Genomic DNA, 20,883 nt, shown 5'->3' with positions numbered 1-20,883 from the left:
GAACTCTGCACGAATAATGTGAATATGTAACATTTATATCTGGGCAACATAAAGGGCCATATGTTGTAACAAAAATATTGAGCTCCAGTTTCCCCTTCATGAATCCATATAAAAGAATTTGATAACATAAATCCTAGCGTTAATTATCGTTAACACTTGAGTAAATATCAGTGAAATGATTATTACATTCTGTAAATTATGAGCAAATACAGAATTCTACATCATTCCGAACACATGCTGTCGGATAATTTTCTTTAAAACGAATAATGGGTCAACATATCAAGCATGGAAGGTGAAGATAACGAGCAGTGATCAATATCATAAATCCCATAAGCAATACAAAATAAATAGTTGGATAATTCGGACCCCTGAACACACAAGAGGTGAGATCAAGTGCCTAGTGGGAGTAAGCATCTCCTGTCGACCGGCCACATCCACCAGGAGCCTAATATCTTAGTCAGGTAAATGGAATTATCCGCAGTCAAAATCAGAGTGCCAAGAACGTCCTAACAATCGGTATCAACCGTGTCAGACAGCACTTTACCCAATGATAGGTTGTATCATATAAAGTTAAAACGAAGGTTTCTATAATGTGAAGATAATATGTTCATAACTTTCATTTTTCGGTTCCGCGTTTGCTTGTGGTATCTTCATTGCAAATAATTAAGGAGGAAATATACAAAAGCAACAATATTTAGCAACATATTTAGGTGAGTGGCTAGTACGTTATTAAAACCTATTCTTAATCCCTTTGATTTGATCAATAAAATATGTTCTATCCAACACAAACACCAACATACTCCTCCTAGGCACCTGATTCCACCTCTGGCATGTCCAGGTTTCCGTGTTTCCCCAACTCTCTATTTTGTAATCATTGTGATATTCATGAAATTGATCACAGTTCGTTATTTTTGCCTTTTATGTGTATGTCTATATATGCATGTCCTAACTGAAAATATCCATTGATCAAACGTACATGAAACATAACCAGAGACTTTCGATCCTTTCATTATAAATGTAGTACAAAACATCTACCTTAGAGCATCAACTACTAGATTTCCATGTGCATGATTTTACATTTATGTTCAGTTTCAAAACTCGCGCATTTTTTATGTTCAGGGGTCCGTCTTTGCCCTACTCATAATTTTGTATTCTTTATAATATTGACCACTATTCATTATTTTCAATTTTCACTCAGGTCAGTAATTATGTAAATATATAATCTATTTCCGTAACACGTGTTTACGTTACAGTGCATAAGGAAGGACAAGATAACATGTGGTTTATACTTAGATATAGTATGTATTTGCCGCAATGGTGTATTTTCCCTATAGATGATAGAGTACATATTTATTTCTGTAACTTTATTGCCGGAAGTAGAGCATTTGAGGCCCTTACTTTGACAAAAGCCCACTCCTTGACATAAACAGTGAGAAAATATTGCTATTTCTCATGGGAAATTGATTTCAGAACATAACAAGTCAATAAGAACATAGACGACGACCATGATGTTAGGTCTACACAACGTACTTGATAACCGAATGCAATCGAACGATTTCACCAAAACGTGTGTACTTCTACGAATGCGTCAGGCTTTAATCCATCACAGTCATTAGCACAATGAGAAAAGGAAATAGTAAATCAAAATAGAAATCCTCAAAATTAGTATATGGTTGCGATTGTATAGTTAACCACACTTATGAGAGCGGGGTAATGTTATACTTGTTAATATTATTTTGCATTAGGAACACGGTCAGTTCTAATGAAAGTGTAGTCCCGTTAAAGATTTCGTCTCAGAAAATGTTTTAATCTCCCTGTTTACGACATCACCTTTATTATAAGTTATTAATAAAAAGACAATTCAACAGGATTTCGAAACGGAGGGCGAATACTATGATGTATTTTTGTATCTCTGTTGCAACAGATAGAAGTACACGATATACGCACCATTAGTGATCCGTGTAGTACTCTACTAGGTCGTGGATTTACCATTTCTTTCATTTTATACTACACCACAACAGAGGTAAAGTGAAGCAATGAATTTAATTTTCGACCCTCATATATCAGCAGTCCATTAGCAAGAGTAGCATGTATTCCAAATAAAATTAGATGTGTGGTCTACATGATCAATGACCAAACACTCAACATGCAATTATCCTATATACATGTGTTCTTAGTCAAGCTTTCAACAAAATGTAAAATATTAGATTGTGGTTTTTTTTCTTCAAAATAGTCTTTATCTTCCTCTTTCATTCTAACCAGTTTTGAAATTGTAAATACACGAACAAGGAAGTATGAAAATCAAAACTTATCTAAACCTACAATCCAAATATGCAGGTGCAAGATAAAAACATGGCCATGGGAAAATAGTGAAATGTATTGTGGAAATGTAGACAGACGGTGTATTGATTTAATTGATAACGATTTAACTCAACTAGATATAAATAGTGTTAACAAAGAAGACATTGGGTGTTTCTTTACACGTACAACAGATGTGACGCAAGAATTAGCAAGAAAAACAGTTGGTACACAAAATGTAAACATTAACAGCACACTGAATAAAGATAAAATTACTCATAATGAAATTTGGTTTAACTTTGATTGATATAATGGTTAATCGGCTTTATAACTACAGCATGTTTATATATAGTACAAAGATTACATCTCTCGAAATCTAAGTGGATTGTATTATTGTTTAACTTACTGCATGCTAAACCACTCTAGTTTTAGTTTAATTTCCGGTGTTTATCCCCGTGTGCTGATATGGTTTAAGGTTACATGCCACTCTCTGGTAATGGGTGATAATATTTTAAAACAGATCCATGTGTAATTAGATTTTACTATCAGTATGCATTAGAACCGAGGTCGTTTTAATACATGTAAATGTGAATTTTCGTTTAAGCTGCGAAAATGCATTAATGTACCTGTGCACGATATTATCTTTATCATATTCCATATGGTCGCTATAACGATCTAGTTTGCCAAAGCAACCTATTATTGGATCAAATGCTGTCTGAGGGGTTTCATACCGATTGTTTTGTCGTTGTTTGCACACTAATTTTGACTACGGATAACTCCGTTTATCTGATAAACATATTGGGTTCACGGGTGTGACAGGTCTACAGGGGGTGTTTACTCCTCCTAGGCACCTGATCCCACCTCTGGTGTGTCCAGGGGTCCGTGTTTGCCCAACTCTCTATGTTGTATTACTTATAGGAGTTATGAGATTGATCACTCTTCGTTATTTTTACCTTTCATGTATACCAAATAGGGAAATTGTAAATGATTTGATCAATGATTATATATAATATCGAATTGTTCAAATGTTTTCAAGTACATTTTCATGCAGGAAAAATGTCGTGAAATGCGATAATCGTAAGGCTGTTATTATTGTGCACTTAAATCACACTGTTGTATTGACTATTTGATAAATTGTTGTCATATGATGTGGTTGGATAATTGGACTCATCATCATTTGCACTATCACTAAGAAATTGCCATTCTCAGAATACAGGTTTTCACAAATTGTACCTACATATACAGCTGCGAATCTATAATGTATATAAAAACAGTGTTCAAGGGCTTCAACAGCCAGACACTTACAACTACGGCATGTTAATAGTACAAAGAGTGCATCTTTCGAAATTTAAGTGGATTGTATGATTGTTTCACTCACCGCCTGATAAAAAATTTAGTTGATGATATCATGCACAATCTACTCTAGTTTTTTTTTTATTATTTCCGATGTTTCACTACCGGAGTTGGTATGATTCAAGGCAACATACCACTCTTTAGTCTGGTCTGAAACCCCTCTCCAAAATACAAACTCTTGTAAAGAGAGTGATTTGCTCTGTTTTGTTCATTATTTTACCAGCGAAATCATAACATAATATTTCATCATTAAAACATTTCAGTCACATAGAAACTTATATCCCTCCAATACAAATACTTCCCCAAATTCGACAAATAGGTGAGTATATACGTAACATAAATATCAAAAGCTCGTATTAGACAAGATGTTTGTCATATACCCTTTCGTGTTTAGTAAACCATCAAATAATTCGATAGGTAAGATAATGAATACATGTCTGTACTGTCTCCAGTTAACAAAGCCTGTATCTACATTGTTTTGTAATGTATTCACCAAAATTACTTTCATACACAGCACTCTGATTATACGCAAAAGAACTTTCATGACATGAAGTAGATATTAAAATGATGCCCGAGTTTCTCGTTAACTTTACCTATGTTTAAAATTGTAGTATTTGGTGATCAAATCTTCCAACAGTGCCTTAAAATTCCAGTTGTAGTTCTTTTTTTCATTCTCTGACCTGTTGGTGTATTTTAATTAATTGGTGTTTGATGATACTCATTGCATTTCTATGTCGTATCGAGTGTAACTGGTCGACAGGTTCACAGGGGATGCCTTCTCCTCTTAGACACCTGGTCCCACCTCTGGCGTACCCAGAGGTTCGTGTTTGCCTATGTATTCATCAGGTAAACGGTGTAGTTGATTGTCAACATCAGTGTATCAAGAGCGGTCTAACAATAGATATGAAGCACTTCAGACAACATTTTTCCTAATGACAGGTTGTATTGCAAAACTGAATCGCTATAACGACCATAAAATTTGCAAAATACTGACTTTGAGCGAGACTTATGAAACCCTAAAACATCAACTTGTTCGTCAGAAGCTTGTCTTGAGTTAAAAACTGATAAAGACATAGGGTACACGGTGGGTGTGACCGGTGTACCGGGAATGCTTATTCCTCCTAGGCACCTTCTCCCACCTCTGGTATGTCAATGGGTTCGTGATTGCCGAGTTCTTTATTTAGCATTTCTTATAGGAGTTATGAGATTGATAACTTTTCGTTATCTTCACCTTTCATGTACGCTCGTGCATATTGAATCAATTGAGAAACATAAATACAATATGCAGGTTATGGAGTGAAATATTGGCACATGTATATAGATATAGGAACTTAACGATGGAGAAGCTGAAATCATCCTGTTTGTCATAAATTTAGGCTCTTAGTTTGTCGTTGATATTTACAGGCATGTTCAATCTAAGTACGAATAGAACGTGGAGGACTCCGTCTTTCATTTCGAGTTTGGGGGAGATATCGTATGAACATTGTTAATAGATAGAACGTAGTTGATATATCGAAAATATCGAGATAAAGTCCACAGCAAGATATTTTTTTATTCGCATCTATACGGTTTTAAATACATTCTGCCTCATTAAAGTATGAAATGAGGTCAGCTAATTAAGGAGCACAATGTGTGCCCATGGGAATTCCAACAAACTGTTCGAAGACCTTATCATAAAAGACTAGAAAGAAAGTAAATGAGAAACCCCAGCATATTTTAGTCAGCATTACTTTAGTTATTGAGAAGTATAAGAAAGGTGAAAATAACAAACAGTGATCTCATAACTCCTATAAGCAATACGAAATAGATACTTGAGCAAACACGGACCCTGGACACACCAGAGGCGGGATCAGCTAATGCGAACATATGTGCGTTGTTGGGAAACGTTTCTTCAAATACTTTGTCTTTAGAATTTAAGTAAATGCAAACTGTCGTTAGATCGATTGATGTCTGACGTGTTTCAAACTAATTCTTTGACCGTTATTGGATATTGATTTTTAATACGGATTATTCCATTTACCTTGTCACGATATAGCGCTCACAGCAGGTGATCCTCACTCCTCCTGGGCACCTGATCCCACGTCTGGTGTATATAGGGGTTCGTGTTTACCCTACTCTTAATTTTGCATTATTTATGGGAGTTTTGACATTGATCACTGCTCGTTATCTTCACTTTCCATGTAATAACATCAACAACTTTGCATAAATCAGAATTATGAAAGTTAAATTCACGAATAGATAAAAATACAGGTATATTTCATCATACGTGAATGTGTAATCCTAAAAATCACATTTTTCATAAGATATGACGATTGCATGAAAACTTTAGACAGACAGATTTTTTCTTCCCATCTAGAAGGTTTTGAATAGATTCTGCCTCATGAAAGTATGAAATGAGGTCCGATAATTAAGGAGCACAATGTGTGTCCATGGGGATTCCAACTGACTGTTCGAAGACCTGATCATCAAAGACTACAAAGAAAGTCAATGAGAAACCCCATTATATTTTAGTCAGCATTACTTTAGTTCTTGAGAAGTACAACGACAAACAGTGATCAATCTCATAACTCCTATAAGCAATACAGAATATATACTTGAGCAAACACGGACCTCTGGGCACACCAGAGGCGGGATCAGCTAATACGAACATACGTGTGTTATTGGGAAACGTTTCTTCAAACACGTTTTCTTTAGAATTTAAGTAAATGCAATCTGTTGTTAGATCGATTGATGTCTGACGTGTTTCAAACTAATTCGTTGACCGTTATTGCATACTGATGTTTAATACGGATTACTCCATTTACCTTGTCACGATATAGCGCTCACGACAGATGTGACTAATCAACAGGTGATATTTACTCCTGGGCACTTTTGTATTATTTATGGGAGTTTTAACATTGATCACTGCTCGTTATCTTCAATTTTCATGCATTAACATCGACAACTTTGTATGAATCAGAATTATAAAAGTTAAATTCACGAATAGATAAAAATACAGGTATAGTTCATCATATGTAATCCTAAAAATCACAGTTTTCATAAGATATGACGATCGCATGAAAACTTTAGACAGACATATTTTTGCAAAGTCTCCAAAATGTGTGACATCATACATCTACTATTTAGTATCGCGGTTATGTGAAATACACGTCATTGGGCAGAACTTTATCACAGTCGGATATTAAAAAGAAAAAACAAGCAATTGTTTAATTCAGCATGAAACATTATAACCCGTAAACAATTCATCTTCCATAGAAGGTGGTTACATCTTCAACAGGTATATACAGGCATCAAACAATATCGAACTTAACAATGTACTGTGCATTGTTCAAATTTAATATTAGCGGGTTTATGACAGGATAACTACTAGACCACAGTATAAACACATCAGATAATCACTATGATACACGTTTATAAAATTCATGTGCTGATCTTGGAGTAAAAAACTCTTGTATATTTATACTTGAAATTTGCACTCACTAAAGCAGACGGACCTTTGTAGTTAGAACTAGTGTAAGATCACTGAATTAATCGATATCAACTGTGAATGATATTTGGTGGTACGTTTACATGCATCAACCTTCGTCCCTGGAAACTAAGTGTGGTAATGTATTCTGCTTCAAAATTCACCTTTGATATTCGAAAAGTCGTAAAAGTAATATATTTTTTTTTCATATTCCAACAGTTGACGACCTGCCAAAATCAAATTGTCTTCCTGATTAAAGCAACACGTTCTAATACAATGGTACATATTTTTTGTGATTTGAATACCAACAGTTGAAAGAATACAAAAAGCTTTACGCGTGCACCTGCTGTATCTTTAATACATGTTAGCATTTATAGGTTCAGCAAATTCATAGAGACCAACAGATTCAGAGTTATCATCAGAACTGTGTTTCATGTCATTAAAGACATTTTCGGTGACGTCATACACGCCTTCACAAAATGGTGCATCTTTTTCATGGATGTGGTTGTACACGTCATCACAAGAGTCCTGCTCAGAATACACATTGTCTTTTTTCTGTTCCACAGGTTCGTGTAGGTGATTGTACGAGTAATTTGCTACTCTCTGGGTCTCTTTGTGAACAGGCGTTGAAGGTCCCTTAAAATTAAATATAGAATACACATGAAAGGTGAAGATAACGAACAGTGATCAATATCATACCTCCCATAACCATTGCAAAATAGAGCATATAAGGAAATTACCTTGCTTTAATAAACATGATGTATTACAATACATGTTGGTAATACTATCTCAACTTTTTCCCACTGCATAAAAGATTGATAATCTTTTTTCCATTGTGGGTTTTATTTCATATACTCCCTGCCAATTAGCTTGGAGAAAACCTGACATCGTTCGTTTGACTTGATGTTAATTTCAAAATGTCTTCTGCTACAAGTAGTACTTGGGTTTTGATTCATACCACATGATTCCCAAGATCGCTGGGCACGGCATACAAAATGGATTGACGGTTGCTGGGTTCTTGATCTGTCTTTACCACAAACCTGGTTACACAAAAATTGTACAGAATTAAAACACTAATAACGAGCATCAAGTAACACAATTATATAACAAAGCTGTCATTTGAGCATCCTGAACAAGTAACCCTATCACGGAATAATTTAAATCTATGTGCCATAAATAACTAAGATAGAATCATAGAATTAAGTCAAATATCATACTGCACCTTCCACTTTTGGATAATGGGTTTCTTCTACATTTACATATAATCATACCAATCAAACAAAACATTCCAAACAAAAGTCCGCCTGCTCCGAACAACATGAATTGATATATCATATCTAAAATGGTAATTATATGATAATGAAATAATATAAAGATTAAGTCATCATACATTGTCATAATCCTTTTGACTTGCACAAGTAGTATAAATATTAAAAAAAAAATAAAACCAAAACCTAGTACAGTTTTTACATACCTTGATTCCATCCACCTAAAATTACATGTAGTTATTTCAAAATTTCACAGATGGAGGTTTCAATAACATGAAATTATAAAACTTCAACAAAGAATTTCATTTAAATATTAATTCACCTTGGAATTCTGTATACATTAATGCTTGTGATATATTTTACAACTTGAGAGTTCTGGCAAACGAAGATCCTGAATGAAAATGTGAAGATACGGAACAGTGATAAATGTTATAACTCCTAGAGGTAATACAAAATCAAAGGTTGGGCAAACGTGAACCTCTTAACACACCAGATGTGCAATCCGATGCCTAGGAGGAATAAACTTTTCCTGTTGACCGGTCTCGCCCGCCGGGAGTTCAAAATGCTGATCTAGTTAACTTAGTAATCCGTAATCAATATCTAACCACATGACCTGAATATTCACGCAGCGCAAGACATATAATGCAATGAGTTCTCTTAGATATATCGAATCGACTTAAGAATGAATATGAGTATTTTTCATACATGAAATACCAGCAAAATATCTTATTGTCGAGTTGAAGACTACAAGAGATTTTTCTTCACATATAGAGATTTTGAAATTATCCTGTTTCCAAAGCATGTCAGATAATAATGGAGTACACGTTGTGCTCATAGCAAGTCCGTAGAGGCTTCAAAATTAACGAAGGGATTAATTCAATCGTCTAGGCCCTCTACGAACATTATAAGAGCGCAGTGGTCCTCAAAAGTTCTTTCAGAGAGCCAGTCAAAGGCGCACAATGGTCATGGTCAACAGCTCAATAACATGAGTGCCAACATAACCATTAATGGTGAGTCCTTAGAGGAAGTAACCAGCTTCAAGTACCTAGGATCAACCTTGTCCAAAGATGACACCTGTACAGCAGAAATCCGAAATAGGATTAATTATTCAATTGCTACAACTGTCAGACTGAACAAAGTAAAGTAGAGCAAATTCATATACCACACACACTGCTTAACAAGTCAATAGCGATGTGGATGTCCGACATGGAATCTGAAACAGAAAACATAATCAAAGCATTGAAAACCAAGCGCTTGAGACGACTGACACACATCTCTTTAAAGGAGCACAAGACTAATGACTATGTGCGGAACATGATCAGGTACCTTGCTGATCATCAAGCACCACTGCTGGTGACAGTTCAACGACGGAAGATGACATGGTTTGGTCCCGTCATACGATGTAACACCCAATATAAAAGAGGAGGACACCGACAGGGTGGCAGAGAAGGAGCTGGGCCGACGTCAAGAAATTTCGAAGAGAGATCTCATCACGAGAGCTGTTACATTGTAACAGAATAGCATGGCGAGTTACTACAAGATTTTCCTCAAGTTCACTCATCTGATCCCACTGGTATGTCGAGGGACCCGAGTTTGCCCAGTTTAATATTTTCTTCCTTATAAGAGTTATGAGACTGATCACTGCTCACTTTTTTCCACATTTTTACTGATTGGGATATCATTTGGGGCAAGCAAGGCTATCTCTAATTAAACAATAACACAACTTTGAACAACAACATCTATTTACAAAAAGAAACAAATGAAAATTTACAATGAAAACATATCAATGGTCTCTTTAAACAGTTAACTGCCACTGTTCATTGCCATCATCTTCGAGTTCATCAATGTGTCTAGATATCCATGACTAGTATTAGATGCAGAATATATGCTAATACGATAAAGTTCTACAAAGGCGAACCGCAATCGTCACTTAGCTGCGATCCCTGGCAGTTCTTGATTGTAGTTGTTGAACATGAGATTCCCGTCATCTTGGGTCTGAATCCAACTGCTAGATACTCGTGGATTCCCAGTGATATAGGGTCAAATAATTCACCTGTGGATTTCCGTTGACACACGCTCCAATGATTTAGCATTGATTCCCTCATCCGATTCAATTCTGCAACTTTCCATGATGCTAAAATATGGTAACTATCATCAATTTAGGCAACTAACTATTGTATCAAATTGCAAAGATAGTAAAGTTGTATAATGAAAAGCAAATATCAAAACGAGTGTATATGTAAAAGCTAACATTGATATTTACAGAAATAGCTGACCATGCATTACACCCGTTCATTCGCTTCCGCCCAGGTATGTAGAAGAAAGATTTAAATGTCACAAGAAAATTACAAAACACACTGAAAACTACCTATATATTAGAGAAATTTCTACATAATGTAACAATAAATTTACATTCTTACGCCACCGCATATGCAGGTAAAATGGCGAGTACTGGCCAAGTTAAAAAATAAGAAGGAGTATATACAAAGTGTTAAATGAACAAAGATACACTGCAAATGAACTGTAAAGGTAAAAATATACTTACCACGGGCATGTATCCGTCACCATGCCATACATAAGTTACTAGTATGAGTAATCCACATCGAACACGTGTCAGCATACAACAAAGTGACACAGCTACCGTCTCACCATTGACGCAGTTCATCCGGGAATAAATACCAACCGATCAAATTACGCTCGGGTGATTTTTACGAGTAATTATGGGAAAGATCGGTGTGTTTGATTTAGTAATCGGGACATAAAAGGTATATGTTCGAGTACAACATATTATACAGAAGTATTTGTGATGTCAAATGTGTTTTTTTTTTTTATCTGAAGCCTATTTTCAAAACAATTCGAAAGAAAACCTTTAGCATAACTAGAAAACCAGAAATGGAATTAAAATAAAGTTCGTTTGAATTATTGTTGTGATAATGAACCATAGAAACAAAGACCAGAGACAATTTTGTTACATGCTTTGTCAGTAGGAAGTAAAAAACACTCCTCATCTAGGCTGTAAAATTCATATATCACTTCTGGTTAACTAAACACAGATGGATAGAGGGTACGCATTTTTGTTTTAATGTGTCCAAGACGATCATTTAATATTCAAACATTTAATTATACTTCATTTCTCTACGTGTTTTTTTTTCTCTGAAAGTACAGTATTGACGTTGACATTTTTCTTTGGGTAAAACCCACTATTTCAGTCGATGGAGAGCAAATCACGTGTTTCAAATGTGTGATCCTTGGAGCGAGCTCGTGTCTTTGCAACATGAGCTTAGCTCACTATTAATGAAGAATAAATTAATATTTGCTCTAAGGTGAAACCGTATTAAGTTAAATGTTGGACTGTAAGCATACTGCATATTGTAGGCATACTGCAATGTTTAGCCTTCAATTTCACTTCTTTTTTCATCCCATGATGGCCTCTTGCTTTAATCTCCCTATCGGGAACTGTCCAGGTCACATTGTTGGTTGTTATCTATTTCTCATTTGAATGTCGGTAGTTTGATAAATTGTAACAAGTAGTAATACACATGGAGAATGCAAATCTAAGGTTGTGTTTTGCTTTTTCTTCTTTAGCATGCATCAAAGTATTGTGTAAAGCATCTGTACTCGATATCATTTATCGATGGACGTGACCTAGTTTAAGCGGCTGGAAATTTCACGACGTTTTAACTTTAGAATGATATTTGGTAGAGTTCAATAAAAAGGTGTCATAAAGCTGTTCACTCTCAACGTATACTTCCTACAGTTTAAGCTATCTGGAAATCTGTTTTAGAATTAGTAAACTGTAAGTTTTGTAATAATGAACCCTCTACAGAATTACATTGTATATTGCATATCTGGGGACTGGACTTCACTACAGAGTTCGAAAGGACTGTAAACAGCGGTAAACAAACATCTAGCATCCCTTGCCCACTTTAAAACCTCTAAGTCACTATTCATATGCTGCTAAGTTTCCCTGTATATCACTGTTATAAATTGTAATATCTTTTAAATTATGTCTCTGGAGTTTGCTGGACTTGGTTTATTCTGATCCTAACACAAAACCAAATAAGAGAATATTAACCCTAACAATTTGCATTTTGCCAACTAAGTACTTATAATAGGAATTTTGACGTCGTTACGCTTAATACGTTTAGCAATTTTAAATGAATTGGATATTCAAATTACATTCTTTATGAAATACCTAAATTTTGAAGATTTATGGGAGATTTTGATTTGAATTTCGTTACGATCATGTAATTTATTAAAATGTTCCAATTGTTCAAAAACGTGCAGCGTTGATTCTTAAATGGAAAATCAAAATCGAACCCTCCCTTTCAAAGTAACTATAAAGTTGCTGGGGTTGTTTTCGTTGGTTCCGTGGAAATCCGGGCTAGAATAGGTCCTCGGTGCCATTTGCCTGTCGTAAAAGACAACTAAATGGGGCGGTCCTTCGGAGTAGACCGCAAAAATCCAAGGTCCCGTGCCACAGCAGGTGTAACACGATCAAGATCCCGCCCTGCTCAACGACCATAAGCGCTAAGCACAGGCCTAAATTCTGTAGCCCTTTAACGGCAATGGTGACGTTTCCATATGAGTTAATTGTTCTCGAGTGAGTGTTAAACAATATAAAATCAATCAATCAATCTTTTTTCGTTGTAAAACTACATGTATTATTGAGAAAATACACCATTACAAAATTTATATATGATATTGATAATTACTATTATTTCACGAACTTATTCTCAAACCTAACCTCTAATACAGTCATTGTCTTCTCTGATGAAGCCGCTATCGCATGAACACGAACTATTTTCACCACAAACACCAGCATGTAGTGTTTCTGTACACTGCCTGTCAGTTTCACAAGGTTCACCAAGACCTTTACCAGCTGGAAGCGTATCAATAGCAATGTAAAAAATATATTAACACTAATTACATGAAACACAAAAGGGGATTTCAAACATAATCTTATCATTTACAAAAAACATAAATTTTGTTTATCTTGAATCTTGAAAATCTTGAAAGTTTAACATACTATGCCAATATATTGAGATAAAAAAATATATGCAGGAAAAAGTAGTGCCTCAAAGTAGAAAATGATTTATCAATTCCTGCATCATGCAAGGTGATTCCCCAACACAGTGTGTCTCTTAATGTATTAAACTGTAACTATCAATAAAATTCAAAACAATATTTCTGCTACTGTTAATTAGATTATTAACGTCAGCGTTTAAAAGATATCAATAATCTCTCTCTCTCTCTCTCTCTCTCTCTCTCTCTCTCTCTCTCTCTCATTCTCTCTCTCTCTCTCTCTTGTAGTTTGAATATGTATAAAAGTATGGTTACCTTCGATACACGTCCCATGAAACTCAACCATGCCTCTATTGCAAAAGCATAGTGATTTGTTTCCAAACAATCCACACACAGTTGCATTTGTAGTTCCGTTACATTGCAAATCATACTCACAGGATTCAAGTAACTGTCTACCAACTGAAATGTAAATAATGAAAATTTGAAATATTTCTTTCTTTCTTGATGTTGTATCAACAGTCGTATCAACAACTGATCATTGCACATCGCCAAACCGAAATATCCAAGAAACGAAGCAAGGTATTAAAAAGAAAACATTGACTTTCGTTTCTAATGGCAGGGTCAATTGCACAAAGTGCGTTCACTATATTAGTGCGAATTAATTACATGTAATACCACTCCTAGTACAGTTATTATAATGTTTAAATTATTTCTAAAAGTTCAATCAATCATCAATCTTACTTTATGACCAATGGATGCTTTTTAAGATTCTACATTGTCTTACTTGGTACACATGATGCATTCACCCATTCAAATCCATCCCTGCAAGAACAAATGTTAGCTTGTGTCGTTGTATTGTATTTGCACAAATCTGCATTCTTCGTCCTAGTGCATTGGGCATCCAGTGTGCACGTCTCAAATATATCCTTCCCAACTGAAAATTTGATACACTTTGTAAGGTGAGAATAACGAACAGTGATGATTCTCATCACTACTATAAGCAATGCAAAATATATAGTTGGGCAAACACGGACCCCTGGACACACCAGAGGTGGGATCAGGTGCCTAGGGGGAGTAAGCATCCCCTCTTGATCGGGCACATCCACCGTGAGCACTATATCCTGATCAGGTAAACATAGTTATCCGGAATCAAAATCAGTGTGCAAAGAACGGCTTAACAATCGCTATGAAACACGTCAGACGGCATTTGACCCAATGCAAGGTTGTACTGACGAACTAGATCGTTATAACCACCATAGAATTTGCAAAATGCTGACGTCAATCGAGACTGTTGAAACCCTGTTCTAACAACTTGTCTGTTAGTAGCTTACCTCGATTTAAAAAATGATTATACGGAGAACAAGCTCTTGCATATCGAATCAGTTGAGATATATAAACACCATATGCAGGTGATAATGGAATTTTGCTACATCAATATGGAAAGTTGACGATGGAGAAGCTGAAATCATCCCGTTTGTCATACAGTTAAGTTGTCTGTTTGCCGTTGATGTCTACTTTCAATAGAATATCTAAGTATGATGCAGAAGTGGACGACTCTGTGGTGTCCTTTATTTCGAGCTCACAGGGATATATCAAATGGACATATGAATGTAAGCTATCATTGTTAATAGACAAAACGTCATCGATATATCTAATAGTCGAATTGAAGGCCACAGCGAGAGGATTTTTCTTCTCACGTAAAAGTTTTTGAATAAATTCTGCTTCATATGAATATAAAAACAGGTCAGCTAACAAAGGAGCACAATTCTTGCCCATGGAATTCCAACAGACCTGACATACTGTTGGAAGACCTGATCACCAAAGACCACGAAGATATTGTCAATGAGGAACTCCAGCATATTTTTTATTTCAACTTCAGAGTACTTGTGCATGGAATCAGAGTGGTGTTTAACAAAGTAAGTTTTTGAATGACTGATCACTAGATATGCATATTTCCGTTTTCTGTTTTTGTTGAAGAAGCAACTGTCTATGATGTCAAAAAGTCTAGTCTTTAATTTATCGTGAGGAATGGTCGTGTATAGTGTTGAAAAGTCATGGGTTTTAATGCTATTGATTTGGGGAAAATTCTGTGATTTCAAGTTTACTAAAAGTTCTTTAGAATTTTTTAGAATCCACATTTGAGTAACACCACTTCTGGCATATGTAGTTGCACAGTAAGTTTGAAGTTTCTCCTCCACAGATGTTAACATTTTCGTGAGGAGCAAAGATAGTGGCTTGGTAGAGCACTTACTGGATCCAGCAATGTATCTTTGTTTGTAAGGGTTTTTATGTAGTTGAGGAATCCAGTATAGGTACGGTAACTCATATTCATTCGACCCATTGACTGGAATATTAAATGTGTCTAACACTGAAGCATGGTTTTGAAGAATTTAATCCAATTCCTAATTTATCTAATTTGTTATCACCAAGATTTCCTGAAGTTCATATGAGGACGCATATACTAAAATAGTGTATTTGCACTTATTTCACAACACACATTGTATTGATATTTTCAGAATAATACCTCGAAATTTGTTTTCACTTTTAGGTTTTGATCGGAATAAATTGTATATAATTTTGCTATCACTACATATTATAACATATAATAACATATGACGTGAGTTACTATTCATCTCTATTAGATTTGGGGTGCTTTTGGTATGCATATTTTGATATCATTTTTAACATATTTTTGTTCTAACCAAGCTATCTATAAATAAAAATACACTTAACAATATCGTATATTCGCTATGTTGCGCATGATTTCTTATTTTCATATTTTCTCATACCTTTGTGACACGTTAAGGAAGCCATATCCTCTATGTATTGAGGTCCACAGCCACACAACTTCCGCTCACCAACTGTTCTGCAGATCCCCAAACCCAACGATCCATTACACTGGCCATCTACTTCACAAGTCTCAAACAGCGTTTTGTTGACTAGAAAAGAAGTATGAAATGTAATTCTTTAAATTTTTCTATATAAAAATTAAAAATCAAATGAATTTATTCCTACGGAAATGCCACACCTGGTAAACAAAATGAACCATTTGTCATAAATCCCTCATCGCAGGCACATGTTTGAAACTCTGTACCGTTGTCCTTGCTGTAGACACATCTCCCGCCATTTTTTGTACCGGTGCATTCATTATCGATTGTACACGATTCTCCTATGACTGACCCAGCTGTTAACAAATCAGCAAATATGAATAAATATTAACCTTAACGATCGTTATAATCTAAAATAATTTGATGATGTCCCTCCCATTGTGATAGTATATTTTCATTACAAAATAATGTTATACATCGAACCTTTTACACAAACGTCTCGAACGACTGTGTGGTTATCCTGACAGTGACACATTTGTATACCAGCGATGAACTTACATTCCCGTGCCCCAAAAGTTTCTGTACACTGTCTGTGTGATTCACAAGATTGGAAAAGGCGTCGATTACCTATAATGGTAAACAAACTACATAAATATTACAAAATTTTAACTTAACCATGGTATGCGTAACATTTTATGATACAAACCTTGCGATATTCTAAAGGGATTTCAGTCATTTCGTTTGAACTATTCTCATCACTTACTAAACAAAATGTAACATTTCTTTCAATCCTTTGAAGCCAAATCATGTATCCAGTAAAACTTTATATCATCGTTATCACTTGATGTTTCAAAATTGTACTGCTTTCAATTCCACATGTAGTTTGGACTGGTTTGTTTTATCTTAAAAGACGTAGTGTCAGAAAATCACAATATATTTACGATAAATATACTGTACATTCATATCAATTTGCGGAGGCAAATCTTCTTGGGAAAGCTTGTTCGTGGGACTTAATTACGTGAATAAGCTATACGATGTCACTAGGAGAGATAACTCTACTTGGTTTAGAAAATGTTCGAGGAGACGTAAATTCGTTGATACGAGTGGCCCTCGAAATCCACTCACAAACAATGATGCTTCCATTTCTGAACACATTAATAGCTTGAGAAAATTGCATACAGAAATAGTTTGTAAATAAGATACTTTCTCATACTTATTTGTTTTTGTTATCGGATTTTAAATCCTTCATGAAAGGTGTTACAAATATTGCGTTTTGAACATATATACCTTGTAAACAACTGGAACCCTCTTGAAAGAATCCTACGTCACAGGAACAGACACCACCACCTAGACTCTGATTGTTTTGTTGACACCTCCCAGCGTTTACAGTGCCAGTGCACTGACGGTCGTGGGAACATGATTCGTTTAAAAACATCCCAACTGTACAAGGTCAACAAATAAAAACCATTATGTTTATTTCAGGAGTTGTTTTACTTCCAAACATGCAATTAAACATAGCAGAACACTAATGTCTATCATTTGTTCTCTTTATGTGTAATTTCTACTAACCAGGCAAGCATGTACCACCGATGACTTTAAATCCTTTCTCGCAATGACAGATCCTATTCTTACATTTAGTAGTTTGTGTGCACGGCATTTCCTTGTCCCAGGATTCAAAAAGATTCCGCCGTGCTGACATCAAAATGAAAATTAAAGTATTGAAAATCTTATGTACTCTGTTTTAGCGGGCTAAATAGATGTCTCTTCATAGCTTTGATCATTGATAGATATACCATAGTTTTGTGACGTTTCATTGAGTATTAAATGATCACACCTCACTAAATGAAATATCCCATTTCTTCAAGAACGGCCATAAAGTATCATTCCAAGAGATTTACAATCGTCAAAACTTTATGTCAGCAAATTCACAAAGTTTGATTCCGAAGAAATTTGATGAGACAAATTCTAATTATGATTCTAGAATGAAATAATTCAAATAGCCAATGATAAAGTATTAGGTACCAATACAAAGTCCTATTTCATTTTCTTCCTGAAATAGCTTTCTGCAGAATTCTTTTTCAGTATTGCAGCCTTTTCCATCTTTGCATATATTTCCGCTGTGTGCTGAAATATAAAAAGGAAGAGAAATTAAAAAAGTAATATAATACCAATACATGAATTTATTTTAATATGCATGTATATTCTGAATCGTCAATAGGAGAATATATATGTATATATTACCTTTAGTAGGTTGACATGAGACATGAATCTGAATTTCGTTGAATGAATTGTTTCCTTAGCATTGGTTAGACATCACAGAAAAGTCATATTTCTTGACATTGGCATAGAACCTCACAACAATACCGCTAAGCCTAATACTTTCGTTTGATAACAAATGGTCGAACGAAGTGAGAAGTATGCATGTATCCTCATTGTGATGGTATGCCGATTTGTCTAAAATGTTATAGGTAAGAATGATGTGAAACACGGTAGAAAAAATCTGAAACACCTACATGTAATTTCCTATTTCTTTGGATTTTATCTGTGATTACACAATACCTTGTCGAATTAGTGATGGAATTTCCTGTAGCAAAAAAATAAAAACTTTGATTGCTATGTACAAACCGGATGATATCTTGAAATCTGAACTCCCTGCAAATGACAAGAACTGTCGTCACTTCCTGTTACGGTTTCGGCAAAAAGTTATGAAAGCCTTAAATTATTTTACTGTTTCTGTTTGCTAAAATGAAATTAATTGACGATTTAACAATGTTGAATATCAATGTTTATGAAAGGAGTAAAATTATTTCAAAGGAAATCTTACTCTTGGAAATATGGAGAATGCTTGGAGCTGGAAGGCAACAACATTCCATTCATACCGATCACAAATAGACATATATCTATAAAATTACAAAGAATCAATGGATTTAAGAGTAGAGGTATAGCAAAGCAAATTATAACGATTTTCTCCGTAAATTTCAAAATTGAATTAACATTATTTAATATTTAGGATCACAAATATATTATTCCTCAAAGATTTAGCATGAATAAGTGAAGTTAAAAAACAGTGATCAATATCAAAACTTCAACATGAATCCTGGAAACAACTGAGTTGGGTACATGCGCCTAGGAGGAGTACACATTCATTTCTCAACGGTCACACCCACCTTGATCCATATATCACCACCACGTTCGTTCTTTAGATATCAATAATCGATTATATATTGAGTTATACAGTTTATCCTGCTGTTGTTTGATAAAAACACATTTAACACGTTATAATGATCTCATTTGTAATACGAGTTTTCAGAGGGTTGAATGTCACCTGGTGTTTTTCATACGAATTTTACATGCTGAGCTTGATTACGGAACATTATGTTTACATGATCTCGGCGGGCGTGACTGGTCAACATTGGATGTTTACTCCTACTATGAACGTAATTCCATCTCTGACATCCTCAGAAATCCGCGTTTGTCCATCTCGTACTTCCGTATTCTGTGTGATTTATAAGAGTCATCACTCTTCATTATCATCAATTCCTCATTGTTCCTCAGTTTTAGGTGCGTGTAAGTAAGGATATTAGAAGAATTTTTTCATTACAGAGTTTAATAGAGATTCAAAGTATTACATTTTTGGTTGAATTAGAACTATGTTGATAGATATTGCTAAAGGGAAATAAATGTATTGAGATAACCAGTTACTTACCGACTAACTCCATTCCTCGCATCTTGACCGTCTGTCTAATTCCGTTGATCACTTATTCATTATATAGCAAAACGTAAACATCCACTTATGCAGATTTGAATTATGAATATTTTTACGTGCCAAACACGATCGTTTCCTTATTGTTATACTCTGTACCATTAACAATTAAGGAATTATTTTTCTAACAGCTGCATTATGTGTATAATATTTCATCTGATACTTTTATTATCAGCTGCATACAGGGTATATGTTTCTCACCTTATTAGATATACAGATAATGTTCTACGTTTATCTGACTAAAACAAACATCTAGTGGCGGATGGATCCTGTCAACAGAGGATGATTTGTCCTCTCAGACAACTGATATCACATTAGAAACTTCCAATGACCCGTGTTTTCCCTGTTATCAATGATTCTTATCATTTTCTTATTATTTGTCCACCTCCGTCTGAACAAATCCAGAGGATCTTGTTACAAGGAAATAACCATTAAATTCTTGATTTTTACAGCTGTATTTTGTGTATAAAATCTCATCTGTTACTTTTGTTATCTCCTGCATAGAGGGTGTATATCTCTCAGCTTATTCTCGCAGACAATATTCTACGTTTACAACAAGTTGATGGTGTAGGAGTTTCAACAGTCTCGTTTAAAGTCAGCATTACAAAAATTATATGGTCGTTATAACAATCTAGTATGCCAATACAACCTATCATTGGGTCGAATATTGTCTAACTTGTTTCATTTCATTTGTTAGGCCTTTCTTGGCACACTGATTTTGACTACAAATAATTCCATTTACCTGATCATTGTATAGGGCTCAAGGTGGGTACGACCGATCGACAGGGAATGGTTACTTCTCCTAGGCACCTGCTCTCACCTCTGGTATATCCAGGGTTCCTTTGTTACCCAACTCTCTATTTTTCATTGCTTATAGGAGTT

At 35.0% G+C, this 20,883-nt stretch overlaps 1 protein-coding gene and 1 pseudogene across 2 annotated transcripts; one reads left to right on the top strand and one right to left on the bottom strand.

Moving 5' to 3' along the window:
• The window catches only part of LOC125655371 (fibrinogen C domain-containing protein 1-like), a 49,430-nt pseudogene that overhangs the window by 22,456 nt on the left and 6,091 nt on the right, over positions 1 to 20,883 (top strand).
• Positions 6,845 to 19,978, bottom strand: LOC125672680 (prion-like-(Q/N-rich) domain-bearing protein 25). Of its 2 annotated transcripts, none has more exons than XM_056143316.1 (17): positions 19,945 to 19,978; positions 19,063 to 19,138; positions 18,798 to 18,890; positions 18,480 to 18,692; positions 18,261 to 18,362; positions 17,808 to 17,930; positions 17,526 to 17,678; positions 16,722 to 16,865; positions 16,439 to 16,594; positions 16,200 to 16,349; positions 14,195 to 14,344; positions 13,726 to 13,869; positions 13,133 to 13,267; positions 8,592 to 8,606; positions 8,340 to 8,454; positions 8,076 to 8,157; positions 6,845 to 7,753 (listed from the first exon to the last, which is right to left on the bottom strand). In XM_056143316.1, exons 6-17 carry the CDS (start codon positions 17,893 to 17,895, stop codon positions 7,472 to 7,474), a joined length of 1,614 nt encoding a protein of 537 aa, XP_055999291.1. In that variant the 5' UTR covers positions 17,896 to 17,930; positions 18,261 to 18,362; positions 18,480 to 18,692; positions 18,798 to 18,890; positions 19,063 to 19,138; positions 19,945 to 19,978; the 3' UTR covers positions 6,845 to 7,471. The 2 variants fall into 2 exon arrangements, with proteins under 2 accessions (XP_055999291.1, XP_055999293.1); XM_056143318.1 differs by having other exon boundaries at positions 16,797 to 16,865.

The sequence above is a fragment of the Ostrea edulis genome, chromosome 7 (assembly GCF_947568905.1).
Source record: "Ostrea edulis chromosome 7, xbOstEdul1.1, whole genome shotgun sequence".
Classification (NCBI taxonomy): Eukaryota; Metazoa; Mollusca; class Bivalvia; order Ostreida; family Ostreidae; genus Ostrea; species Ostrea edulis.
This window is presented reverse-complemented; position numbering and strand designations above follow the sequence as displayed.